The sequence below is a fragment of the Puma concolor genome, chromosome A3 (assembly GCF_028749965.1).
Source record: "Puma concolor isolate L17-30 chromosome A3, mPumCon1.1.hap2, whole genome shotgun sequence".
NCBI classification, from domain to species: Eukaryota; Metazoa; Chordata; class Mammalia; order Carnivora; family Felidae; genus Puma; species Puma concolor.
In genome coordinates this window covers 76445045-76472510 of record NC_141669.1, presented here as the reverse complement: position 1 = coordinate 76472510, position 27466 = coordinate 76445045, and the positions used below count along the sequence as shown (strand labels likewise).

The window sequence follows — 27466 nt, the reverse complement described above, 5'->3', positions numbered from 1 at the left end:
GGCCGCTGGGGCCCTTATAGGCACAGATCAGGGCCAGAGGGGACCTGAGTTGTCCCCTAGAGTAGAGCCTCCAGGAGAGGCTGAAGGATCTGCCAGGGCTGGAGTTCCTCTTGGGGTTCGGGGCTGGGCCCTGAAAAGCAGTCTTAGCCTGCTGGCGATTCCTTTGACCTTCAGGCCCTTACAGGGCAAAGGCCAAGGTGTAGCCTCCGCACGCACCCCAGTGCGTGCGCACCCCAGTGAGCCTGCCCAGATGTCCGCGTCTGCGCGAGTCTCGGCCGGGAAGGAATCCTCCGTACTTAGAAACTCCGCGAGAAAGGGTCCTTGAGCGCTCATTTCATCAGAAAGGAAAGTCCCCAGAGAGGTCGCCACACTCTAGGATCTCGTCGTCGGAAGAGCGCCTTATTCCCTGTTTCCCTTGGGGTCCGGGTGGCGGGGTCTGGTAGTGGAGGAGGAACGTGTTCGGTAATCACAGCCGCCCCGACTTGAGATGGAAAAGCCACAACTGCCTCCTGGAGGAGTCCAGCATGCTTCGGATCTGCCTGGATAGGCTTAGACGGGTCGCTTAATTTGGGGGGAGAGGTGGGACTGGATCCCCAAGAAGGGAGAGGGTGCTGCAGGTTAATTTACCGCTACCGAGGCACGTACTACTGTGCACGGCGCAGAGGCGCCCCCTCGGTCTCACCGGCCAAGCCCTGGCGCCCCCTTGCTCCGATGTAGAACATGCGCCCGCGGGCCGGCCTCCCCGAGTCTCCTCGGGCCTCCCTTCTCCCCTATCCTTTCATCGCCTTTTCCAAACGACAGATTTCTAAGCGTGGAGACCTTTGCTCCACGTCCACACGCACGACGTGGGCTTTGCGGCTGGCTCAGCGGCTGCCCTTGGGGCCAGGGAATCTGCCCAGGGCGTCCCACCAGGTTCTGGGGACTGTGACTACCACTAAGGAAGGAAACCTCCGTGGCCTGATTTGTTCCCCAGCGTTGGCGTCTCCAAACACACCAACAACGCGCCGTTCGGCAAACAGCTTCTCTTTTTTTACTCCCATCCCCAAAATGAAGAAAAAGGAGGGTGAGGGCCCTGCTCCGCTGGCGGAAGGAGAAGAGACCCCAAGAGGAGCAGGCCACCCCCTCCCCGCTTTTACAGGGAGCCTTCCGGACCAGAGGAGGGACAGTGAGCTTTGGGGGCGGGGGACGCGGGTTTCGAGTTTTCAGTCCCTTCACCTGAGGGCTGATACACATCGTGTATGTGGGAAGGCGGCTCCCGGTTCCTGGGGCTCATGGGACACCGCTGCCCAGAGCGGTCCCCCCAGGGTGTCCAGTCCCTGTAGGGAAATCAGACACTGCTGCACTCCCGGCTCGTGGGCCTCATGGTATAGATCCATATATATATTTATGATTTCTAATTTTATTATAAAATAAAAGCAGAAATATTTCCCGAAGAACATTCACATGAGGGCGTAACAGGGAGACGGCAAGTCCGCGGCTCGGGAGGCGCACTCTGCCGGGGGCACTGTGGCCACAGTCCGGGAGGAAGAGGGGAGAGGGTGGCGGGCCTCATGGGGAGGGGGAGAGAGAGGGAGGGAGGGGGAGAGAGAGAGTGAGTGAGAGAGAGAGAGAGAGAGAGGCAAGCGGCAAGGGCGCGTGCAGAGGCCTCCGCGCCGTGGTCCTTTCTCTTTCACTTAAGTTACTAGGCGCACAGCGGACACCTGCGACACGCCGAACCCCGCGGAGGGCCTCCGGAGAAGGCCGGGTTCCTCTGCTCTTCCCCCTCCTACTTCCAGGCCAGGGCAGTGGGGGAGGAGGGCGCAAACAGACGTCCAGGCAGGAGGAGAGAAGCTGAGGGATACGCACCCAGGGGCCAGGAGTGCGAGAGGCTGGCGAGAGGAGAACCGGAAAAACGGAGAAAAAGAGAAACGGAAACTTAGCGAGAATTGACAAGCCAGAAATATAGAGAGAGGGGCAGGGAAAGGGGGAAAGGACCAGAGAGAGGGAAGGAAAAGGACCTGGAAATAAGAGCAAGGAAGGGAAGGGAAGGGAAGAGCAAGGAAGCGGTGAGAAGGTAGGGAGAGAGTGTGAGCATGGTGTATAATTTATTCCCTTCCCTGGTTCAAGGCCGGGTCCCAGGCCTCCAAACGACCTCCGAAGCAACTTGTTGAAAATAAATCCCGGACAAAGGCCAAACCAAAGAGCCATCCACCCTGCCTGGGCCGGCGGTTCTGCCCGCTCAGCGCGCGGGTCTTTCAGTACCCCGTGGGGCCCGCCGGCCGCAGGGCGCCCTCTGACACCGTCTCTCAGGTCCCCGGCGCCAAGCCGGCGAGGCGAGCACGTCGAGGCAGGCGGGGCTCTAGGACCCCAGGTCCACGAGGTTGGCCGACATGGGGTTGAGGATGGAGTCCTGCAGGCCATGGTGGTGCTGCAGCGGGTCCGCGCCGCCTCCGCCCGGCACGGGCACCGGCACCGCGCTGGGGCCCGGAGGGTGGCCCAGGCTGTGCAGGGACGGCAGCCCGGGGGGCGGCGGCGGGCTGAGCAGCAGCGCGGGGCTGGACGACGAGTGGTCTGGCGTCCCCGACGGCGTTTTCTCGTCCTCCGAGCTGCCTAGCACCGACTTGCCGCTGCCGTTCAGCGTCGCAGCCAGCGGGTTGTGGCTGTTGGAGTTGGCGTTCTCGCTGTTCTCCCTGCAAGTGCAGGAGCAAAGCAGCCAGGTCAGGGGGGAAACCGAGGCCGCTCTGCGCCGTGTCACCCGGAGCCAGAGCCGCCAGGCGCTGCCCGCGGGTGTTTTCGGTTTCTATCATTTTCCCCGCCTGGCCTGGGGCTTTCGTTCTTTTGGCCAGTTCTCTTAATCTCTCAAAACCCGATTTCTCTCTAGTCCTTTCCTCTATCGTCTCTATCTCCCCACCTCCCCTGTTCTTAACCTCTTGAATATCTTCTCTGTTCTCTGTAGGTTCTGCCCACCCACCCCCCCATCACTGAGTTGCTAACAATTTTTTTCCCCCAGAGGAGAGGGGTCCCGGGAGCAGAGCTCAGGGGGGTTGGGAGAGAGGGGAACAAGGAGATGCCCGGATTTTCAGAGTCTTGGCTCCTGGAGCCAAGGTTTGCTGGGTAGAAGGGGGGCAAGGAGAATGAGGGACCCGAGATCCTAGGCTGAGGGCCCCCATTTGAAGTTAGGAATCTCACAGGCCTTCACCTCCCATTGCTTTTCTCTGCTTGAGGGAAATCTGGCTGAGGGTCAGGTTCCTGGAGCTAAGGGTCCTTTCTTTCTAGCTCCACACTGGGAGGTCTTGTGAGGGCTGTCCTTGCTGGACCTAAGGACAAGGCCTTAAGGATGCAGGACTCCCTTTCCCTGGTGGCACAGTGCAAACTTCAGCTGGGAGGCTGGAAGCTTGGGGCCTGGGGCGCAGCCCTTGGGAAAAGAATGGAAGGAATTGCTAATCCTGGCCTAGACTTGTCCACCATACAGAAACTGAAGGATTCTGCAACCCTTACCTGGGGCCTGGCCTCAGAACCCAGTTCTTCAGGAGTCTGGATGCATGCCAGGCTGGATAGAGGGGGACCCCAGCAGGGAGAACCCACCTTCTGCTCTGCCTTTGACTGACAGCCCCAACCAGATTTGGAGACTTGAAATCTTGGGTAGATTCTCTCTTCACTGGCTTCCCAAGACCTTTTCTTTCTGTTTTCCTGGAAGGGAACTTCCCACAGGGCTGGCAGCTGAGAACTTGCAACTGTGGATACGCCAACCTCATTGTCTGGGAGGCCACGGTCAGCCTGAAGCCCCCCCATCCACTTCCAGATATTTGGTTCCACTGTTTAGCATCCCTGCCCGCCCCCTCCCCCAGTCACTTACTCTGGGCTACGCACACCCCGCACCACTGACCCCAGGTGTCTTATGCGGCTACACGCAGGCTGGATTTTTGTGCCCACAATCGGTTTCTCTCCCGTTTCCCTCACCATATTTGGGGTTCAGAGGAGCCACGGACTGGCGGCCACAAGGGCCTAATGGTCAACTGTTAGGCTAGTTCAGGAAGTCCTGGTTTCCTTGAGGACAAGCAACTCTCAGCCCTTCTGTTGCTCTCAGTTCACCCCAGACCTACCGACCTACCACGCAAAGACGGTAGGGCCTGTGGGGAGAGGAGCGAAGAGCCTGGCAGGCCAGCGAAGGGCTGCTGGGTCCAACAAGGCAGGAAAAGGGACATGCGTTTCTCTTCTGCTCTCCTACAGCGGACACTTCCGTCCTTCTCCTCTTGCTTCTTTATACGCGGCATAAAACAGTCTCCCTATCAACTTCCATATCCAGACAAGTAATATTCTTGCCCAGGCCCCTGCACATCCAGGTCACACCAGGAAAGTATCACTCCCAGTCCTGACCCCTAATCACACTTTGGCCTAGAGCTGAGTAAGACCAACAGGAAGTTCGGGGAAGTGCTGGTAAATTCGCACAGGCAGCCCGAAATCCGCAACTCTGAAAGTCCCGAGTCTAGACCCCTCTGTCCTTCTGAAGACCACCAGGCCCTGCCTGCTGTGCTCCCCCCTTTCACGGAGTCCAGGTCCACCGTCTTGCCTTGCCCCCCAAGTTCGCTGCTTCTCCACTCTGTTCACGAGCGACCAGGGAGTTAGTTGACAACTTTCCCGATCGCTTTGCCCGCTTTGGACAAAGTTCTGACCTCCTGGTCTCCCGGAAGACCTGAGCGCTGGCGGGGTCAGACAAGGCTGCGGCTGGGCCGTGGCAGGGACCGGGCACCCGGCTTAGGCCTCTCCTGGGGGCGAGCACACGCCCGGCGACCCCCTCCCTCGAGTCCCGGGGAGCCGGCGCCGAAGTTCTACTTACTCGTACCTTTCTTTGGCCTCGGCTGCCCGGTCGCGCTGCCGCCGGTTCTTAAACCAGTTGCTGACCTGCGTGGTGGTGAGGCCCGTGGCCTCCGCCAGCTCGCGCTTCTCGCGCGGTGAGGGGTAGGGGTTATGCGCGTACCACTCGCGCAGCACGCTGCGACTCTTTTCCTTGAAGCAGTAGCTGGTCTCCTCGCCGTCCCAGATGGAGCGCGGCAGCGGAAACTTGCGGCGCACGCGGTATTTGCCCACAGCGCCCAGGGGCCGGCCGCGCAGCTTCTCCGCCTCGATGTAGTGCGCTTTGAGCCACAGCTGCTGCAGCTTGGCGTGGTTGTGCGGCGAGAACTGGTGGCTCTCCAGGATCTTGTAGAGCTCCCGGAAGTTGCCGCGGTGGAAGGCCACCACCGCCTTGGCTTTGAGCACGCTTTCATTCTTGTGGAGGTGCTCGCAGGCGGGCAGCGACCACAGGAAGCGGCCCAGCCGCTCGATGTTGCCGCCCTGCTGCAGCACCTCGCACACGCACGCCACTTGCTCCTGCGTGAAGCCGAAGGTGGGCAGCATGGACATGGTGCCGGCTGTGCCCCCGCCCGCCCGCGCGCGCCCTCACCGCGCGGCGCCGTCCCGCATGGGCGCCTCCCCGCCGGGCCGTCCGGGGCCGAGAGGCGGGCGGGGCGGGCCCCCTGGCCCCGCGCTGGCTCCGGGCGAACTCCGAGTCACTGCAGTACGTCCTCGCGCCCGCCGCGGCTCCCGCGCTCCTCTGCGCCCCGGCCGCCTGCGCGCCTCGCCCGCGCCCTCGTCCAAGCCCGGGGGCCGCCCGGGGCGCCGCTCCGCATGCTCCGCGCCCGCCCGCCGCTCCCTCGCTCGTTTCTCGCTCGCTCTCCCTCCCGTCTAGCTCGCTCGCTGCTTTTTTAATAATATTATTCTAAGCGGGCATGAGGCGCGGCGGCCCGCGCCCTGATTGGTCTGGTTATCTGACCCGGGGCCTGCCCGCGCCAGACAATAGTCGGAGTCAAATTATTCGCCATGGAGACGCTGTCAGTCACTGGTAACCCGAGCCCCGGCGGGTCGGGCGGCTCCCCCCGACCGGCTCCGCTGACAGATCGCCCGGCTCCGCGCAAAGCGGAGGGCGGCCCGAGACGGGATCGGGAGGCGCTCCAAGAACCTGGGAGGCGGAGAGGACCGGGCAGAGGCCGGCGGCGGTGGTGATTGACGGGGCGGACGCCCAAAGAGCTAGGGAGGGGACCGACGCGGGGCGGGGGGGGGGGGGCGGAGGGCGGAGTGGAGACGCGCTGAGAAGAAAAGGGGAGGAACCGGGTGGGGAGGGAAGAGGGGAGAGCAGAAGGCGGGGGACTGTTTAAGAGGGTGCCGGGAGGAAGGGGAGGAAGGGGGTGGAGGGTACCTCGAGGGGGAAGAAATTTTGAGCAGCTTTCATGAGGCCCTACCGGCTACCCTACCCCCACTCCGGGTCTTCAGCGTCCTCCCGGGGCCGCAGTGTTGGGGATAGATTCTGCCCAGGATCGGGCCAGTAGGATGGGAGAGTTTGGACGTGCTTGGGCGCCTCTCAAAGATTTGGCTTTTCCTGCGGACAGCGCCCCGCCCCCATCCTAGGAACTCCGGACCTGGGCGGTCTTCGAGGGAAAGGGGGAGGGAGTAGGAGACAGAAGTGGAGAAGATTTGGCAGTGGCCGCAGGCGGACGCCTGAGAATCAACTTCTTGGAGGATCCCGCCTTCCCACTCTCTCTCCTAACCCGGCCGGCTGCCCCGAGGTCGGTACCGCCCCAGCTCGGCGCTCTCTGCTCTTCGCCAGGCGGGGACTCACACTTAACCCCACGGGTCCCACGGCCCCACGGGAAGCGCCAGGCACTATCATGGGGCCTCTACGGAAATTGACTCGTATCTGCAGCTCGGGCAGTCGGCCCACGGGGAGGCGAGGGCAAGGAGTCTAGGCCGATGGTGGCGCTAACCCCGTGGGTGGTCGGGGAAGACGGAGTGGGAGTAAGACCCACCCCTTCTCCGGCCTCTGAGCTCAGACTCGGCTCCGGGCACTTCCAGCCTGGGAACAAGATCACTGAGCTCCGGAATAAGGGTGATAAAAGGGGGATCCTGTTTTTGTGTGTGTGTGCGTCTTTGCAAGGGCGCGTGTGGGAACACGTGGTGCTGGTTCTCTGGGAGGAGGGCAGGGGGAGTAGATGGAGGATCTGGGGGTAGAAGGGGGGCGGTGTTACTGCTGTTACTACGGTTTTGAAAAAGCCCGGGGCTTAGCTTCTTCCCGGACTGGTCCTTTCCACTTCCGTTTCCCTTCTTTGCTCTGAGCTGTTGGAGGCTGGAGTCAACCCTGCTCCCAGTTCCAGGACCCAAGCCAGTACCGAGCCTGGGCTCTGCCCTCAGCTTGGAACTGTGGAACTGGTGTCTAGGCCACATCTCTTTTCCTTCCCACCCTTTTACATTTTCTCTGCAGTTTGTGTTAGGAGCACCGGGTGGGAGATGGTAGAACCCTGGGTTCAAGTTTTTGCTTTGCTTGGTGTCTATGAGAAAAGCTTGTGTTTATTTCTGTAAGTGTTCATTTCCTTAGCAAGATTTCCAAAAGTTTCCTCCTGCTCTAGTATTCTAGAAATCTTCCGGGGGAGTTGCAGACATGAAAAAGTGGAACCCTGGGGGGACTCGCCCTAAGTCCTGTTTTTGGAGGCCTCTCCCGCCTCCTCCTGTGTGTGTTGAGACCGGGGCTGTCAAAGTAGGTTCCAAGCCAGTGCCAGGGACAGTTCCCTGCAGAAATCCAGGTGGCATCTTCAGAAGCCGTGTCTGTTGTCTGGGAGGGGGCCTGCTGCATCCAGGCCACCCTATGCAGAGTCCTGCGTGCTGCCACACAAGGTTCATGCAAGAGTCGGTCTTAGAGGACTCTGGGAGACATGGGGGAAATATTTACCCCTGGCCTCACTAACGTTCAGAGTCTACCTTGCTGACCCCCAAGAATGGGCAACCTACTCTTTCTAAGACCTCATCTTCAGCCACAAGGTTAATGACAGCAGGCTGGTCCCAGCTCTCACCATGGCCATCCTACCTCTTGGCAAGGACAGGCTGGGGCTGTGGGGGAGCACCATGGTCTGGGGCCAGTGAGTGGGACTGGACAGTAAGTTCCTGGTGTAAGGCTTCGGACCAGCTTATGGTCTGCTCTACCTCACCTTCTCCCACTCTTAGATGGGGCTTGCGTGATCTTTCACATCCCCGCTGATTCTGAGCTGGGGGCGGGTCTGAGAATCCTAACTTTGAAAAAGTGGGTAACCTTAGCATCCTCAGCCGCAGCTTCCACTATGAATGTCCCCCTCCCTGGACTCTTGGAGCTTCAAGACTGAACTTTCTCCAGGACTGGGTCCTGCCGTGTTCAGCTAAGGCAGATTTTCTGGAACTTCAGACTCACTGTTCTTTCCAGCTTTGTCCTCTTTGGGGCCCCTGGCTGCCAAACCCAAGAGTCACCCCTGAGAGAACAGATGCTGATCTGGATAATATCATGGGTGCCATGTGAAGAGCCATCACAGAGCAAGCACAGAAAACCTGGAACACCATCACCCAATGTATGGGTGTGTGTCCATGCCACCAACTGTCCCCTTCCTCCCATGTTTGCAGAAACCCAGTTCTCACAGGTCTGAGCTAGAACCTCTTGCCGGCAGGGACAGCTGAGGGCCTGCCCTAAAAGGGTTCCAAGCTTAGCTGGGCTCTCTTCACAATCTGAAGCCCCTTCTTGTCCAGCCCCCTCCCTGGAAGGCTTTGCCACAGGACAGAGCATGGGGGAGCTGACTGGGGGAGGATTTGCCAGCCTGACCTTAAGGCAATCCTAGCCCCCGCTGCCAGTGCTCAAAGCAGCTGCTGGAGAAGCCTTGGGTCTAACCTATCCCAATCTACCCAATCCCATATTCTTTCTTTCCCTGAGACAGGCTGGGGAGGCCTGCATTTGCCATCTCTTCAAGCACAAATAGGAGAAGCTCCATGGCTGGGAAGGAGAAAACTTTAGCAGACACGTGGAAATTTGGGACTCACTGAAATGTCTCCTTTGACCTCCAAAGTGTGCTGGCAGTCCCCTGGGATGGGACTTTCTGGAAGGCAGCAGCACAGGTGGATGGGTGTGCTCCAATGAGCTCACTCTGACAGAATGCCTTTGCCCCTGACTCTTGGTCAGGGACAGTCTGGGGCCTTTATGTCTGGAGTTGGGCTGGAAGCTCCCCAGCACAAAGCCCTTGGGCCCCCACAGATGACCCAGCCCAGGGCCAGTACATTACCCACTAGCAGAACTTTTGGGAAAGGGAGAAAGCAGCCGCACCAGCCCCCAAAGGGCTTCTCTGACTTTGGGTTGAGGCCAGTTTGGAAAGAAGAGGGTGATCTAAGGAGCAGCTGCTTGTAGGCTATTTCCACCAGCAGAGGAGGGGACGGTGCGGGGTGGGGGGGGGGGCTCTATGCCAAACCAGAAGACCAGAAGCTTTTTTTTTTTTTTTTTTTTAAATCTTTATTTATTTATTTTTTCCCAGGCTTTAAAGGCTGCAGGAATCCCCTGGGCAGAGTTTGGCCCTGGCCCTGCCGCCTCAGGCCCTCCCCGCAGCTCGCACCGGGTTGGGTTCTGGGGCGTCGCCGCCCCGGGGTGGCTGGGGGACTGTAGCGGGCGTCCGCAATCCCAGAGCCCGCTGTTCCCGCAGCAAAGTCGCTGAGAGACCCGGCCTCCGGCTCGGGCCTCGGAGGGCAGTTTCGTTGAAAGCGGGCTAGCGGAGCAGGGCTGGTGTGCGCTGAGACTCCGGGCGCCTCCCCGCCGCCACAGCCGCCGGGCCCTTCGCCCTCTCAGGCTGCGTGGCTGCCTCGCGGACCCGAGGGGGTATTGGCAAAACCCAGCACCCCATGGCGGTCTGTGTTGCCCAGCGTTTGGGGGCAGTCAAGGCGCAGGCATTCCGCTCACGTGAATCTCCATTTCAGAAAGTGGCCCCCACGGCGCCCCCAGCCCCGGGCAAGGTTTCGGGCACTGGGCTCCCGGCCGCAGCCCTCCCGTAACGACGCGACTCCGGGCGTCGCCGGCGCCGCACATGCCTGCACGGTCACAGGCCCACAAAGGCCGGAGTAGCACCGTCCTTCTCTGGGGCTTTTGCTCAGGACCCACGGGGCAGTCTAGAGGGCCCTCCGGAGACAACGGGTTGGAGGTCGCACAGGCTCACAGGGGCTCCTGTTCAAACGAAAAGAGCGAGAACTAGGGCTCGGGGCCGGTTTGGAGGTCGGTAAACCGGTGACTCGGCCCGAGGAGGTGCCGGGACCGAGCGGGGACCAAGCGGGACCCGAGGCGGGTACCCACGCCAGGGGCGCTGCCCGCGGTCCGACGACGCCCGGCCTGGCTCGCGGCCTTCTGTCCCCGCCCGCGGTCACGGCTCAGTGCTGGGGTCCCTTCCTTCTTGCGCCACGCTCCCTCCCGGGCTGGCAGGGGACGCCGGGCCCCTTTGCCTGGGGAGAGGTTGGGGCGCGGGCACGGCGGGCCGGGCATCCGGGGGAGGCGGCCAGACTCTCGGCTTTGGGTTCAGGAAGCCGCCTGAATCCGCCGCCCGGTTTTTCTTTTTGGTATTTTTCTTTTCGTAGGAGCCTCAGAGGTCCTTTTCGTCCCTAAACGTGCCTTCGGCAGGGTCTGCCCGCGAGCGCCCCCAAGCGGCAGGTCTCAGAGTCCAGGTCTTTGGGTGAGTCGCAGTTCCCCCCAGGCCTCTAGTGGACCAGCCAGAGGGCGCCGGGAAGGCCCGCTGGTTCCTCCCTACCCACTTCCCCCAGGACTAACCGGACGTTTGCGCTGCCAGAGAGGCCACTAGAAGTGGGGCGCGCTCCCTCGGAGGCGCACTAGGTTGCCATGGTCTGATCACACCATCCCTGGGGCACAGGCACCAGCGTTTCACCCTCTTATCCCGTCGCCCCCTCCCGGAGAATCTGGATCTGCCTTGCACACCGTGGGCGCCCGGGGAATGTTTGAATGGACGGCAGAATGACCAGTGGGATTTGACTGACAGCAGCAACTGCGAAGTACCAGGCCAATAGGAAAATGGCCCCTTTCCTCCCCCTCTCTCCCGTTCTTCCCTCCTAGCTCTCTTCGTCGTAGGGGAAGTCTCAGCGTTGTGTCGGCTTCCTCCAACCAGAAGCACTGGGTGTTGGAGTCCCCTTAAGGGCTGCATAGAAGCTGCAGACTGAACGCGCTGCTCTTAGAAATTCTGAGTGTATCTGACTGCCTATGGCGTTACCAGGTTCCCTTGGGTTGCAGGAAAGAAAGTTTTCAACGCAGAGTTAGTCTAATTTTTCTGGGGCTGCTGTCTTTAGTTGCATTTCCTTAGTTACTTTACAAAAATCCTCTGTAGGCAACGTGTAGATCAGGTTTCCTATAAGAAGTGACTTTTTTTTTTTTTTTTCCTTCTTCTTCTTTCCATTACCTGTGAGAAATTCTATCCGGGAGTAGGGATTCCTGGCTTGGCACTACTCTCTCCTGTAGTATCTATTTTTATTAGCATTAATTACAATGCATCAGTCCCGCTCATCAGTGATAGCCCCTCCCCCTGGCTGGTGCCTGCTCTTGGCTCTCCTGATTTGGGTAGCGCCTGAGCAAGAGGGCACTCTCACCCAGCCATTGAAAGCAGTCACACAGGGTTTTCCATCAAGTTCTGCATTTCTTGAAAGGGAACCTGAAAAAAGTCAGATTGTTCTTCACTTGGAAATCCAATACTTTATTTTGTTGTCTCTGTGAATTAAGGCTAAAATCCAGGGGCTGTTTCTTATAGAAGCATGTGTGCTAATTAATTTATGCACAGTGCTGTGCAAATGCTCTACTAAAGTAGGTAGAAACAAGATACAGCCCTGCTGGGGAGGGCACGTAGCTTAGGACACAACCTGTGCGCGAGGCTGCTGCAGAGGGACCAGGTCAATGTCAGCCTCAAATAGATGTCCTCTGGTAGCACTGTGGCATTCGGGTTTGTGATGACAGGTGTGGTGGGCCCTTTGGCAGTTGCCATCTCTGTTCCAATCGTTCTAGTATAGTTGCGCTGTTAGTAAATGCTTACATTTGGGGAAAGTAGGGTGAGTAGGGCAGTGGGCATGGCCTTTGTCATCAGACAGGCCTGAGCCCTTGATCCAGACCCACCACCTCAGTAAATTACTCAGTCTTGGAGCCTATTTTGCTCATTTGTAAATTGAGAATAATGACCCGGTGCTTGGCACACAATAAGCATTCAACAAATTCTTGTTGAATTGAATACAGTTGCATTTGGGATTAGGGATAAAGGTAATGCAACCTCTGGTTCCCAATAACCCTATAAAATGGGTATTATCAGCATTTACAGAGGAGGAGACAGGCTCAGAGGTTAAGCAACTCGACCAATGCAGCCATGCAGCTGGTAAAAAAAAGCCTCTGAAGTTTCAGTCCTTGATGCCAAAACCCATACTATAAACCATAAGCCTTACTGCCCTTAGTTCCTCTATAATAGCAAGATAATAGGATAATAATAATAGGAAGAATTTGCTGAATGGCTATTATAGGCCGGGCACCGTGATATCTCACATAATCTCATGATTCTTCCATGCACGAGGCCCACCTACAGCTCCATTTTACAGGTGGTGACCCTGAGGCTCTGAGAGGTTAAGTACAAGTCCAGCAGCTATGGAAAACCTGAGTTCTTTCCTCCCGCCATTTGGCTTTGACCCACTTCACTGGGGCAGCTTTACCAGTAAGCTCTCCCCACCTACCCCCAGTCCTTTCCACTCCAAGTTCCGCTCCCTGGGCACTTCCAGCTCCCAGTGGTTGAGAGTTCGTTGCAGGTGTCAGGAAGACGGCTCTAGGTTCTAGGAAAAGCCATCTCTGCCCTCCTGAGGTTTCAACCACCGGGCCCTGGGGCTCGTGACCTTCGGTCTATGTGAGCCCCTGCCGGGCAGGAGCCCACTGCGACCAGGGCAGGCCGTACAGCAGCCGTGGTCCCAAGCTGGTAAAGTCTGGATGGATTCATGGCCCCATTATGCCTGGGGTGAACTTAGGGGGACTCAGAGAATTAAAATATCTTAGTCAAGGTACTTTGAGGTGCAAATCACAGAAATCCACTCGGACTAATAGAATAAACAAAAGAATAAACTTATTGTAAGGATTCAGGGGTAGCACATGGATTCAAGGGCAGGGAACCCCATTGTCCTTAACAGGGATGGAACCAGAAACTGGACAGTAGTTAGAAATCAAAGCTTTTCCTCCCTCCCGATGGCAGAGTCATCTCTCCTCCGCTCCCATCTGAGCATGCTTGTTTTCTCTCTGAAGAGAAGCTTTCCCTGTTGCTACTCCTTTTAATACTTCCCTCGTTTTTCATTGAGTCCCTCGTTCAGCCACTCGGGAGGCACTCTGAAATCTCTGCCCCCCCCCACAACCCGTTCAGAATTCAGGGATAGAGGGAGGGAGAGGGAAAGGACAGGAGGAGAGGAAGAGGAAGACAGAGGGATGGAGGGGGGGTGGAGAATCTTGGGCTCATCTTTGGTCAGGTGATTCCCACTCCAGTCGATGATGTTGCGTGGGGGAGGGCGGGGAGGGACTGTATGGCCCAGTGCCTGATCTGCAGAGACTGTGCGTCCAGACATGGAAGAATGAGGTGACGGGTGGGCTACTATTCTAGTCTTCTATGGAATGTGGAGGTTTGGTGCCCGGCACATAAAAGGCACTAAACAAATATTGTTTCCTTTCTCCCCACTCCCCAGTGTGATGCCTTTTCTAACCCTTCTATCAAGAATCAGCCAGAGCCACCAATTTAGAGCACAGATATGATTGTGCCACTCCGTGTTTACATTCCTCTAATGGCACCTGTTAACCTCAGGATGAAATTTAGACGCTTTAGCATGGTTTCTGAGGTCCTTTGTCATCGGACTTTGTGCATATATCCAGATGCCCATCGCTTCTTCAAGGCTTCAGCCATCCTGAGTGATCTCCATGGGCTCTTCCACTCCGGTCATACATATCTATCACCACCTACTTATTCCTTTATGGGAGAAGCCTACGTCCCTGCCTCGTTGGCCCTGGACTTGGCCACATGACAGGGTCGACTAATAAATGCGAGTGGATGAACAGAAGCTTTTAGAGACATTGTACGTTGCCACCAGGACTCTTTCTTCTTTTGCTCTCATACCCCCAGACAGGTGTCACTCCAGCTTGTGTTACAGGATGAAAGAGAAGATGGAGCGGAGCCCCAGCTCAAAGCACAGTCACAGCTGGCCTGCAGCCTGCATTTAACATGAGCGAGAAATAATGTGCATGGCTGTAAACCTCTGAGATTTGGGGGTTGTTTGTCACTGCAGCAAAGCTGAGGGGTATCTTTCCCTCCTGCGGATCTTTGTATGTGCTATTGCCTCTCCCTGGAAACCTCTCCCTCATTCCCAAACCCCTTATTTTTCAGGACTCAGATGAGATGTTACTTTCTCTGGAAAACTTTCCTGACACTCTTCCTCCCCCAGGTTGGGGCTGCGGCCCTGTTCCAGTCCCCACGTCACCTTCCTATACTCATTCCCACCGTTACACCATCTCATGGTACCATAACCCCTTGATTTCTTTCTTTTTTTTTTAATTTTTATTTGGATTCAAGTTAGTTAACATACAGTGTAGTATTGGCTTTAGGAGTAGAATCCAGTGATTCCTCACTTACATATAACACCCAGTGCTCATCCCAACAAGTGCCTTCCTTAATGCCCATCCCCCGTTTAGCTCATGCCCCCACGCACCCACCACCCCTCCAGCAACCCTCAGTTTGTCCCCTATATTGAAGAGTTTCTTATGGTTTGCCTCCCTCTCTGTTTTTATCTTATTTTATTTTTCCTTCCCTTCCCCTATGTTCATCTGTTTTGTTTCTTAAATTCCACATGAGAGAAATTATATGGTATTTGTCTTTCTCTGACTGACTTATTTCACTTAGCCTAATACACTCTAGTTTCATCCACGTGGTCGCAAATGGCAAGATTTTATTCTTTTTCGTCACCAGGTGGTATTCCATTGTATATACATAACGCATCTTCTTAATCCGTTCATCAGTCAATGGATATTTGGGATCTTTTCGTACTTTGGCTATTGTTGATAGTGCTGCTATAAACATTGGGGTGTCTACGTTCCTTCGAAACAGCATACCTGTATCCCTTGGATAAATACCTAGTAGTGCAATTGTGGGTCGTAGGGTAGTTCTATTTTTAATTTTTTGAGGAACCTCCATACTGTTTTCCAGAGTGGCTCACCAGTTTGCATTCCCACCAGCATTGCAAAAGGGATCCTCTCTCTCTGCATCCTCTCCAAAATCTGTTGTTGCCTGAGTTGTTAATGTCAGCCATTCTGGCAGGTGTGAGGTGGTATCTCATTGTGGTTTTGATTTGTATCTCCCTGATGATGAGGGATGTTGAGCATTTTTTCATGTGTCGGTTGGCCATCTGGATGTCTTCTTTGGAAAAGTGGCTATTCATGTCTTTTGCCCATTTCTTCACTGGATTATTTGTTTTTGAGGTGTTGAGTCTGAGAAGTTTTTTATAGATTTTGGATACTAGCCATGTAAAAGATAGGTCGTTTGCAAATATCTTCTCCCATCCCATTAGTTGCCTTTTAGTTTTGCTGATTGTTTCCTTCACTGTACAGAAGCTTTTTATCTTGATGAGGTCCCAATAGTTCATTTTTCCTTTTGTGTCCCTTGCCTCTGGAGACATGTCTAGTAAGAAGTTGCTGTGGCTGAGGTCAAAGAGGTTGCTGCCTGTGTTTTCCTCTAGGATTTTGATGGTTTCCTGTCTCACATTTAGGTCTTTCATCCATTTTGATTTTGTGTGTGTGTGTGTGTGTGTGTGTGTGTGTGTGTGTATGGTGTAAGAAAGTAGTCCAGACTCATTCTTCTGCATGTCTCTGTCCAGTTTTCTCAATACCATTTGCTGAAGAGGCTGTCTTTTTTTCCGTTGGATGTTTTTTCCAGCTTTGTCAAAGATTAGTTGGCCATACATTTGTGGGTCCATTTGTGGGTTCTCTATACTGTTGCATTGATCTATGTGTCTGTTTTTGTGCCAGTACCATGCTGCCTGATGATTACAGCTTTCTAATACAGCTTGAAGTCCAGAATTGTGAAACCTCGAGCTTTGGTTTTCTTTTTCAGTATTACCCTGGCTAGTTGGAGTCTTTTCTGGTTCCATACAAATTTTAGAATTGTTTGTTCTAGCTCTGTGAAGAATGCTGGTGCTATTTTGGTAGGGATTGCACTGAATCTGTAGATTACTTTGGGTAGTGTCGACATTTTAACAATATTTGTTCTTCCAATCCATAAGCATGGAATATTCTTCCATTTCTTTGTGTCTTCTTCAATTTCTTTCATTAGCGATCTATGGTTTTCAACATAGAGATCTTTTACCTTTTTGGTTAGGTTTATTCCTGGGTATCTCATGGTTTTTGGTGCAATTGTAAATGGTATCGATTCCTTGATTTCTTTTTCTGTTGCTTCATTATTGGTGTATTGAAATGCAACAGATTTCTGCATGTTGATTTTATATCTTGCGACTCTGCTGAATTCATGTTTCAGTTCTAGCAATTTTTTGGTGGAGTTTTTTTTTTTTTTTGGTTTTCCACGTAGAGTATCGTGTCATCGGCGAACAGTGAAAGTTTGACTTTTTCCTTGCCAATTTGTATGGATTTTATTTCTTTTTGTTGTCTGATTGCTGAGACTAGGACTCCTAGTACTATGTTGAACAACAGAGGTGAGAGTGGATATCTCTGTAGTGTTCCTGACCTTAGGAGAAAAACTGTTTTTCCTCATTGAGGATGATATTAGCTGTGGGTCTTTCATATATGGTCTTTGTGATGTTGAAGTATGTTCCTTCTATCCCTGCTTTCTTGATAACCCCTTTATATCTTACCTATCAGTCTGTGAGCTCCTTGAAAGCAGGGACTGGGTCCTCTGGTTCGGTTAGCAGATGGTAAGTTCTCAAAAAAATACTTGTTGAAAAGGGATGATGGCAGTAGTATGAGTAATTTACCTTTGTGTGGCAGATTTGATTTTCTAAAGAATGCGACAGCAATATCTCAATCCCATGTACCCTTCTTTTACTGTGTCTTTGATAATCTTCTTGTTGAGGCGTGTGTGTGTGCGTGTGTGTGTATGTGTGTGTATGAAGAGGGTGATGGTCTATGTTTATTCCCCTTAAATCTGTAATAGGCTTGTAATAATGGCAGAAATGACGTCTATATGACTTCTGAGGCCAGGTCGGGAAAGGCAATACAGCTTTTGCCCTATTATCTTGGGACACTAGCTCTTGGAACAAGCCACCAAGCTGTAAGGAAGCCCTGTTGAGAGGCCGCTGTGGAAAAGAGCTGAGTCCTCCCCCACTGCCCTGCCTCAGATCTGGCTAAGCTCCAAGCAGCAACCAGCACTCATTTGCCAACATGCCAGTGCGCCATCTTGAAAGTGGATCTTCCAACTCTAGTCAAATTGTCCCGGATGATACACAAGGAGCAGAGATGAGCCATCCCTGCCAAGCCCTGTCCCAGTTGCAGATTCATGAGTAAAATAAATGATTGCTGTTGTTTTAAGCCACTAAGTTTTGGAGTGACTGCTACACAGCAATTGATAATTGATCATTTGGCTTTCCTCTTAGCAATCCAATTTTCTCTTGGATCTGAATACCTGTCCTAAACCCCAGCCTCCCTGCCTTGGCCCTTAATATCTGCGTTCTCACCTTAAGGGGGGCAGGCAGACACTGTGCCCACATCCACAGCCACTGGCTGGAGTAACTCTGATAGATCTTAGCCTCTGGAACTCTGAGCTGCCCTCTATCTGGCTTTGGATAGTACTTTCCCCAATTCCTGCCACCCCCTAGACTAGAGCTCCTCGGCTCACATACTCGTGGGGAATCCACCCTAAGTGCCCCAGTCCCCACTGTACCTCAGACATTGCCTACATGCTGTCCACCATGGGCCACAACCCAGCTGGGACAATTCCCCACCCTTAAGGGAGCTGCATTCCTTTCCCTGGTCCATGCCATGGTGGCTCAAGGCTTCCTTGGGACTGCCTAAATTAGGACAATATTTCATTCTTCTTCTGCAAATGGGTTCATATGAACAGCTGCCTCATGAGGTTATTGTGAAGGCTAAATGTAACTCTATCCATGAACCATTTGGTAAACTCTCAGTGTTGTCACAAGGTTGTTCAGCCAGAATTAATGCTGCCTAAGAGGAGCTTGCAAAATGGACGTAAGGGCTATAGTTGCAAACGAATCTTTCTGAGTCATCCTCTCCTCCACTTCTGCCACACCCCTCCCTTTTTAATATCTAGCCTATCATGTACAGCATCCCAAAGACCCTTCACCCTGTCCCAGCAGGTGGCTGGAAATAAATGCTGGATCCCCCACGGGAGCCGGCATGATCTGGGCTTTTGAAAGTGCTCTTTTGAGCTTCTGACCACATAGGACTCACTATTTTAGAGTCCATAAGCTGAATTTGCTCCACATTTAATCCATGTTGGCCAAAGTCAATATCCAGACCCTGGGAGTATTTGAAAACCCAGACATCATGGGGTGTTGCCCATCACACACATACCCCGCGCCCCACACACAGACATATGTACACATCCAGGGAAGAAATCACATACTATTGAGTATATATTCCCAGCCATACCGGGCACATTGATCCAGCATTGACCCCGGAAGTTCAGGTTCTTCTCTGAGTGGGTCTGCGATGAGCTATGAACACAATCGTCTCCACCTATGGCTGTGAGACTCAAGCCTCCTCTTCCCTCATACTTCTGGCATTTGATAAATACTTACAGAGGCCTATGAGGACACTTGATTCTCAGCAGATTGCACTACCAGCAAACACATTCCTCCTCAAAGGACGTGCACTCACTACATAGGGCATACAATAAAAATATGTCGTTTTCAGCAATAAGTTAGCACTGAAGAGTGAACAAAAATAGTCTAACATGGATGCAAAGTGTGATACGGGTGGGTAAGGGTTCCTTGTCTTAAGCTGAGACTGTCGCAAAGAGGAGGAGGGCTGGAGCCAGAGCCGGGATGAGGGCAGACCCGGGGAAAAGGCACCATGAAGAGACTAGCACAGATGAAGAACAGATTCAGACCGTGAAATCCATGAGCATTTCATAAAATGAGATTTCCTCATGGGGAAGTCTTAAATTAAGCCCACAAGATTATTGAGTGATCCATTTTGGAGTCTTAGAAAGACTTTAATTTAGGGTCTTGTTCCAAGGGTATGTGGAGACACACACACACACACACACACACACACACGGAAACAAACAGGAATGTATACACACACACATATAAATAAATGTATATATAGGCAAATACCTGTCCCCACACATACACATGAGGATACACACAAAGACCTGTGTACTTATATTCATAGGGAATGATGAATACACACATTTGTACTCACATGAGAAAATTACTCCTGAAGTCATGGGGGCCATTTCACCCTCAATGGGTTGGTGAATATACCTCTGGGTCATCCCAAGCCTGTTCTCCCCACGAGTTTAGTCATAACTTTGGGGGTTTGGGGGAAGGAGACTCATCTGGTAAGAGGTAGAAGCTAAAACTAAGAAAATGTAAATACATTCAATTACTGAGCTTTTCTCCTTCTGAATAACAGGTGTGCTCCTCATTGGGAAAATTTGGATGCTCAACGTGTTACAGATTTTGTGGCTATTTGGGATGTGGCTGGGGATAGGGCCGTTCTTAAGGAATCTGTAGTTTCTACTAGATTTTTTTTCCAGCTCGTATTTAATCTGAGACATTGACAATACTGACGATGCCCACCAGCAATTCAACTCAATTCGATCTCATCCCATTCTGGTCAATGAAACAAATACACTTATTTTCCCAAAGTATCAGTCTAAGGTGTATTTAAGGCACTTCTACCCTATGTCTGACTCTGTGCCAGGCTCTGTTGGGGGAAGAAGAGAGGAGGACACCATTCTGTCATCTAGGAGTTAATGGGCTAGTTGGGCAACAGAACCAAGCTGTGTGAAGCTATAGAAAACAAAACAAAACGGGGCACATAGGTTGAGAGAGAGGAAATATTGTGTGTCTGGGGGGCAAGGAAGCCTCCTTTGAAAAGGTGGTCTTGATGTGGGGTTTGTACAACAGGGAGAATTAGGATAGAGGGCAAGACATCAGCGAGACAGAATGAAGTCTGGCTGAGCCTTCCTTACCTGCCTCAGCTGTGCTTGGGAAGGCCTCTGAGGCTTTGTGTTCAGCATCTCTCCCTCCAGCTCCCCCAGGTGAGACAGTGAGATTTCTGGGAAAAGCCAAAATATGTAGGAATATTCAGAATCCACCAATGCCCATTGATTCCGGCCCCCTCTGGTGACAGCCACGGGTGGCAAATGCAGTCTTATTGCAGACAAGGGACTGGTATTTGCAGAGTAGTCTGAAAACCCTGCTAATCTGAAGAGCAGTGATTCCTACCTACAGGGCTCTGAGATCCCATTGGAAATGGTGAGGAAAGTCCTCTTCCCAATAAAATGCTCATCTGTATGGCATTCTACTGCAGAAACTCACAAACGCCAGCCCCCAGCCCTGCACCCCCCCCCCCCCGGGTCTGTGGTGTGGGCAGCTGGAAGGCAGCTGGGGCACGGCCAAACGCTGGAGGCCTGGTGCTTCCCTGGAGTTTCTAGCACCCTTCTGGGGTCACGGACTGAGCCTTTCTCGCGGTTCTTGAGTTCAAACCCCATGTAGGGCTCTGTGCTGACGGTGCAGAGCCCGCTTGGAATTCTCTCTCTCTCCCTCTGCCCCTCTCCCATTCTCTCTCTCAAAATAAGCAAATACACTTTAAATAATTAACCAGTTGAGTAATTTCTTCCTTCCAACCCTTGCCCATTGTTGAACATGGAAATGGCCCAGAATCCCACAGGTGCCTTGCTCCAGCAGGAGCTCAAAAACAGGTTTTTGTTCATTTGTAAATAACAGCTGTCCTTCATTGCATGTTTACTACTGAGCAAGGGGCTTTAGAATCAGGATCTCACTGATTTCCCCGACAACTCCCCAGTGTGGATACTATTATTAGGCCCATCTTATAGACGGTAAAGTGGGTACTCCGTGGTGCACAGAGGTTGAATGACTGAAGTGGCAGAGGAAGGAGTTGAATTGAGGTCTGCTGGCAAAGTCTGAGCCTGTAACCACTATCCTGTCTTGCTCCTCTGAGCAATATGACTGTTCAGTTAATGTTGAGTACATCGGGCACGATTTGGCAGGGGCAAAGCGGGGCAGGGGGTCCTGAAGACTGCCCAGGTGCCAGGCGGGCTAATAGGCGTCTGTGCGACCGAGCGCTGCTCCCAATCCGGGACCCTCCGCCCCCTCCGGACCAGCCCTGGGGGGCAACCTGAGCTGGGATGTGAGGACAAGCCCGTGCAACAACACCTCACCGGTGTTTTATTTCAGCCATGGCGGGGGCAGGAGTGAAACCGCCTCACTGAAATAATTGGCTCATTCTCAAACGGAGATTCATTTCCGACTGCCCCCTCCCGCGTCTCCCAGGCTGGCTGGTGTCAGAGGGAGGATATTTTCATAAGGATGAACTGTTCTTGAACGTTTCCTGCCACTGCACAGGTCTCCCGTTAGCAGGCGCAGGGTCTGTTATCTAACACCTCCCTCTGCTTCCAAATATATATTCATGAAAATAAAGCCCCTCTATGAAAAGCCCCGAACTTTCAAGAGTGAGCTGGACAGGGACGTGGGCATAGTGTGTTATCCATGCCTCGCCCACGGTGGGAGCCGAGAAGTATTTGATTCAATTCAGCACATGCTTTCTTCAGTGTCTCCAAGTGAGCTCGGTCCTAAGTCTAGGATAGGAGGACGTCAGGCTTTTGCCTATGAGGCCACCTTTAAGTAGTCACTCAGTGACAGTGCTGCCTAAGGAGTCCAGTGGACAGCAGTCAAATTATCCGTGAACTTGGATGGGAAAAAAATTTCATCTTTATCGTCACCAACCCCTAACTGGAATCTAGTTGCTTTTTTAAGCATGTAGGCTTTGGGGTGCCTGGGTGGCTCAGTCGGCTAAGAGTCAGACTTCGGCTCGGGTCACGATCTCCGTGTTGGTGGGTTCGAGCCCCACATCGGGGGCTATGGGCTGACAGCTCAGAGCCTGGAGCCTGCTTCGGATTCTGTCTTCCTCTCTCTCTGCACCTCCCCCCTCACACTGTGTCCCTCTGTCTCTTGAAAATAAATGAAATGTTAAAAAAAAAAAAAGAATGTAGGCTTTAACCATAGCAGTGTTGGGCAGTATCTATGGCATTCCCCACCAGCAGAAAACACAGGAATTTTCGTATCACGTTAAAGTCGAGGCGGACACGTTGAAATGCTTATGCTCACCACTACTTGGAAATTACAGTACCAATCAGACCTGCTGCTAGATCTTACAACTTAACATGTTAATCAAGAAGTGCATGTGTTACTATATCCGTTTAAAAAATCATTTTTATAACTTGGGGCACCTGGGTGGCTCAGTCAGTGAAGCCTCGGACTCTTGATCTTGGCTCAGGTCGTGATCTCACGGTTCGTGAGATCAAGCCCCATGTTCGGTATTGTACTGACAGTACACAGCCTGCTTGGGATTCTCTCTCCCTCTCTCTCTGCCCCTCCCCCGCTTGTGCTCGGGTGTGAGCATGCTCGTTCTCTCTCTTTCTCTCAAAATAAATAAACTTAAAAAATTATTCTTGTAACTTTATTTCAACATAATTTGTTTTCTTTGCAATCATATTTTATGCATTAGAAAAAAAATTTTTTTAAATTTTTTTTTAACGTTTATTTATTTTTGAGACAGAGAGAGATAGAGCATGAACGGGGGAGGGGCAGAGAGAGAGGGAGACACAGAATCGGAAGCAGGCTCCAGGCTCCGAGCCATCAGCCCAGAGCCCACCGTGGGGCTTGAACTCACGGACCGTAAGATCGTGACCTGAGCTGAAGTCGGACGCTTAACCGACTGAGCCACCCAGGCGCCCCTGCATTAGAAAATATTATTCTGAGAAGGGGTGCCTAGGCAGATTCACCAGATGCCAAAGGCAACGAAAACTGTTTAAGGACCCCCATGAAATCGCTGTGTATTTAGGGGTTCTTCCTCCAGTGCAGAGTTGCAGCTGTTTTGAATAAGAGTTAACTCTTCATCTTTCACCTGGTCAGAGGAACCCCCAGCCAGGCATCAGGGGGAAAGAGGAACAACCTGGGGAGCCCTAGGAGGTTTTGGTATGTTTAGATCTCAACTTTTCCATCTATGAAATGGGATGACTGAGCCCATCAATAGGAGGTGCTGTTTCCCCATTCCTGACTGGTTAGGAGTCTGGCAGAACAGTACATGCCTCAGGTGCCGGGATCTGACACGGCTGGGGGCTGGGCCTGGCATGGTGGCTTCGCAAAGTCAGCTGGACCCTCTGTGCTTCCTGCGTGCCAGGATGAAAACAGCTTTTTTTCATTTGAGATCCAAGATGCTGAGTCACTGGCCAGCTCAGAAGAGTAGTTCTTGTTGTAAAACAGCCCAAGAGGCCCCTCCCCTAACCCTGCCCAGCATGGTAGGCCTCAACCCAACTCTGATTTCGAGGAGAAGCCTCCAGGAAAGCACCGCAGGGGTGGAGGGAAGGGGGCTGCGTGAAACAGGTTCTAGGAGGAAAGCCCAGGTTTCAGACTTTCCTAGGGACTTGCCCTGGGCTCTCCTTCCATTTACTTTGTCCAGAGCGGGTGTTATTCCTAAAGTCTCTTATTGATCATCTCTTGTGTGGCCAGCCACATGCTCCACTCTGTGGAGACTCTGAGGGGGAGGACAGCTGCTGCCCTTGGTGACCTGACAATTTAGCCGGGGGCTGGGGAAGACAAGGCCAGCTCACCAGATGTGGCACACCTCCCAGAAGAGCTCAGGCGTGTGGCACAGGTAGGGCAGGAGGAGAGGCCTGGAGTGAGCAGAGGTGCTAGAGGGGAAGGGATTTGGCCAAGAAGCAGAGGGCAGGGGGGAGGCCATTCTGGGAAGCGGTGTCTGCTCCAGGCCAGGAGCAGGTGGGGTTTTCATCAGTGGTGGTGAGGGGGCTCTGTGATGACATCAGCCAGGACGGAGGTGAAAGGCAAGTATTGGAGCGCTGGCTATGGGAAATAGGGTATTGATTATAGAGGACTGGGTGACCCTTGAAGTTGTTTTGAGCCAGAGAGGTGTTTCTGGTTGGGCTGCACGCTTGCAGGGAGGGGCTGGACTCCAGGCCCCAACTTACCCCTACATTATTGCTCTCCTAGCTTTCTAAATGTGGCAGCCATGCATCCATCTATCCATCCATCCATCCATCCATCCATCTGCTTGTTCCCTTATCCTCTCTGCCTACCTCCTCACCTCCTCCAGTGTAAGCTCCCTCACTAGGCTTGAGGCTGTGCTCTCTGCTGTTTTTCTGGTTTCTAGCATAGTTCTGGGTACATAGTGGGCCCTCAGTAAGTATTTTTGAACATATTCCTCCCCTGAGCATTCATTTAGCCATTTACACTTGCTCAGGATGCTTCCTCTGGAATATTGAGTCCATTTGTCCCTCCTCATCTCCAGAGCCGCATCCGGTTATTTGGAGTCCACAGTGTCCCCTCACCGTTCCAACAGAGTCTCTGAGAGTCCCTTTCCCCTTTAGTGTAGCCACGTGACTTGACATGCAAGAAGGGAGACTGGGTGCTGGTCCCAGATCTGCAAAGACAAGGTACATGGCCTTAAGCACTGTCATTCTCTGTGCTTCCTTGGCGGAGTGATGGCAAGCGTGGACAAGGAGAGCTTCAAGAATTCCTTATACTCTGATGGGCTGTGGTTCTCTAACTTTAACTCGTCGCAAGTGACGAGGCAGGTGTGGGGCAAGTGAAACCATGTTAACAACTGCTTAAATTCAATCAGAGGGACGTTTCCCCGGAGTTAGTGATTTAACTATATTTCTCAGCAACACAGGGCTTTTCTAGCTGAGCAGCTAACCATTCCTTAGCCCTAGGAAACGATTCTCTTCTGATAGTCCTTTTATGAATGCATGACCCCCCCCCCCATAATTGGGAGGATCCAGGAGTGCCCAGAAAGGGCCTTAATCGCTCTGAGATTGCGTTACGTTCCTGATTAAGTCACTTAATAAATGACCACATCAAGTAGCCTGAAGGAAGGCATTTCCGGAGAGGACCTAAATCACTTTTAATTTTCAGGGCCGTGTGTTTTCCTTTTGCAGCCTGGAGCTGCTGTGCCCTGCCTGCCATCTGAGAAACATTTCTTTAAGGTGTCAAAAGGATGTGTCATGCATTTGGAATGAGGGCTAAATTAAAAGGCCACACAACACATAGTTGGGGAACTAGTGAGATATTCCGGGCTGTTTCCAGGATAAACTACCCATTTGGCAGTCTTTTCTTGAGCAGAAACAATGCATAGTGGGACGCTTGCCTGACATTTACACCCCACAGGCACATACATGCACGCACAGACACACATGCACAAGCACTCACACATGCAGTCGTGAAGGGACGTGTAGTGTCCCCTGAATTGGACATACCGATTAGCCACGTGGATTTTGTTGCTACAGAAAGTGGGAGGATTGGTGACAGGTAACTTAGTACCTCTAGTTGTACTGAGAACGGCCCTGGGACTCTTATCTCTTTGCCTTTTGAGAGAGAGGCCCGAGCTCTGTGACGGGCTCCCATAACATGTTCTATTTCTTCATTTGGAGGTGAGAGGAAACGTCAAGTGATTTCATCCAAGTGTCTCCATTTTAAGTTGAGGAAACCAGTGCCCAGAGAAGGCCGGTTACTTGCCCAAAGACACACAGCTCGAGAAAGCCAGAGCCAGTCCATGTCCTGGTGTCATGTGCTAGGTCAGGGCCACCGTCACCCCTTCCCCTCTGTCCCCAATTCTCCTCTCCCTCATGCTGATGTTATCCCACCGCAGATAAGCCACAGGGCAGGTAATTGAGAGCAGACCGCCTTGGCTACTGATTTTACCCCAGGGACAAAACAAGCGCTTGCTGCCAGCTGAGAAGTCCCAGCTGCTTCCAGCATGTTCTGAAGCTGCGGGCTCTGGAGAAGCCTTGCTTCTCCTTCATGCCATTAAGAGACCATTTCCAGGACCTGCCGGGAACCATCGGATGTTTTGCAGTTCGCATTTCTGCTCTTTATCTAGCCTTGAGGGGTTTTTGCATTTCATTAAAAAATGTCACCGTTTTTTCCAATTTAGTGCTCACTGGGTGGGATAGTCCAAGGCCAGCCCTTCCAAGACAAATGAAGGTGAAAGGGCCAAACCTAGCTCAGCCACCGGTCCAGGAATGAGCAAACTTCCGGGAAGAGAGAAAACCACCAAACTCTGCTGGGTTCTTTCCCAGACTCAGTAACATGTTCTGTCAACCCTTTCCTGGCCCTGTGGAGCTAAGGGGCCATCTGGGATAAATGGACCGGAAGTTGGCCTTCAGAAAGCCTGGCCCGGGAGAAGGCAAGGCGATTTTCCAGAAAACAAGACCCAAACAAAACAGTTTCTGGGCACCCGCTGCCACCAGGCGTTGGGCCGGAAGCTTTCTCATTGGGTATTTTAGTGAAACCTTTTTCAGACCCGAGGGCTCCTGGCCTGGGATTTACATCAGGCTGAGCTCTGGAATGTGGTGATCACTCATTCTTCCCTTGAAGATCCATCACTCTCTCTCTGCGATACCTTCCAAGCCTTGCCCACGGAGAAACTGAGGCTCAGGGAGGCTGCTGGGCAGCGGAGCTCCAGAGCGCTGAGAAGTGATTCCCCTGCTCCCACGGTGCGGGATTTAGCAAACAAAAAGACAAAATGCCCAGTTAAATTTGAATTTCAGATAAATAATAAATACTTTTTGGTGTGAAGACGTCCCATGCAATATTTGGGATATACCAAAAAAAAAAAAAAAAAAAAAAAAGATTCATTGTTTCCTGGAAATTCATATTTAACTGGGTGATCTGTCCTCATTGTCTTTTATCCTAATCTATAGGGCTTTGGGTAAATTCTTCGTTTCCCTAAAGGTGCCTGCTACAGGGGGAAAAATGTCTGCAAGTTACTGATTTAAGGTTAGCCCGTTTGTTTGATTATTTTCCAGGAAAACCCAGGAGGAAAGTGATTTTCCCACCTCCCCACGGATCCACTGATGAGAGTCGAGAGTGAAGTTCATCTGGGGCGCCTGGGTGGCTCAGTGGGTTAAGCGTCCGACTTCAGTTCAGGTCATGATCTTGTGGTCTGTGAGTTCAAACCCCACGTCTGGCTCCGTGCTGACAGCTCGGAGCCTGGAGCCTGTTTTGGATTCTGTGTCTCCCTCTCTCTCTGCCCCTCCCCCACTCATGCTCTGCCTCTCTCTCCTTGTCAAAAATAAATAAACATTAAAAAAAAAAAAAAAAAAAGACTGAAGTTCACCTATGTCAGGTCTTTGCTCCAATGTTACTTTCTCAAAGAGATGGTCCCGGATCACTTATTAAAAACGGCATACTCCTGGGGCTCCTGGATGGCTCTGTAGGTTGAGTCCAACTTCGGCTGAGGTCATGATCTCACGGTTCGAGCCCCACGTTGGGATCTGTGCTGATGGCTCAGAGCCTGGAGACTGCTTCAGATTCTGTCTCTCTCTCTCTCTCTCTCTCTCTCTCTCTCCCCTGCTCGAGCTCTGTCTCTCAAAAATTAATAAAT

At 52.7% G+C, this 27466-nt stretch overlaps 1 protein-coding gene and 1 long non-coding RNA gene across 4 annotated transcripts; one reads left to right on the top strand and one right to left on the bottom strand.

The window, feature by feature from the left end:
- Nucleotides 1-1365: 1365 nt before the first annotated feature.
- SIX2 (SIX homeobox 2) lies at nucleotides 1366-5519 on the bottom strand. Of its 2 annotated transcripts, none has more exons than XM_086701190.1 (2): nucleotides 4817-5519; nucleotides 1366-2669 (listed from the first exon to the last, which is right to left on the bottom strand). In XM_086701190.1, the coding sequence occupies exons 1-2, from the start codon at nucleotides 5380-5382 to the stop codon at nucleotides 2339-2341; spliced, it is 897 nt and encodes a 298-aa protein (XP_086557316.1). In that variant the 5' UTR covers nucleotides 5383-5519; the 3' UTR covers nucleotides 1366-2338. The 2 variants fall into 2 exon arrangements, with proteins under 2 accessions (XP_086557316.1, XP_086557317.1); XM_086701191.1 differs by having other exon boundaries at nucleotides 4823-5519.
- Nucleotides 5520-6149: 630 nt separating this feature from the next.
- On the top strand, nucleotides 6150-27132 carry LOC147582544 (uncharacterized). Of its 2 annotated transcripts, none has more exons than XR_015249247.1 (3): nucleotides 6150-6581; nucleotides 10417-10511; nucleotides 26889-27132. It is a non-coding gene; the product is annotated as an uncharacterized LOC147582544 (long non-coding RNA). The 2 variants fall into 2 exon arrangements; XR_015249246.1 differs by lacking the exon at nucleotides 26889-27132 and adding an exon at nucleotides 13540-14768.
- The last annotated feature ends 334 nt before the right edge of the window (nucleotides 27133-27466 follow it).

Bases quoted from the DNA above. Each gene is read 5' to 3' on its own strand.
- SIX2 (XM_086701190.1), bottom strand. From the start codon at position 5,382: ATGTCCATGCTGCCCACCTTCGGCTTCACGCAGGAGCAAGTGGCGTGC. The intron at 2,670-4,816 runs GTAAGTAGAACT...CTGCACTTGCAG, and splicing joins GAGGCCAAAGAAAGGTACGA to GGAGAACAGCGAGAACGCCA.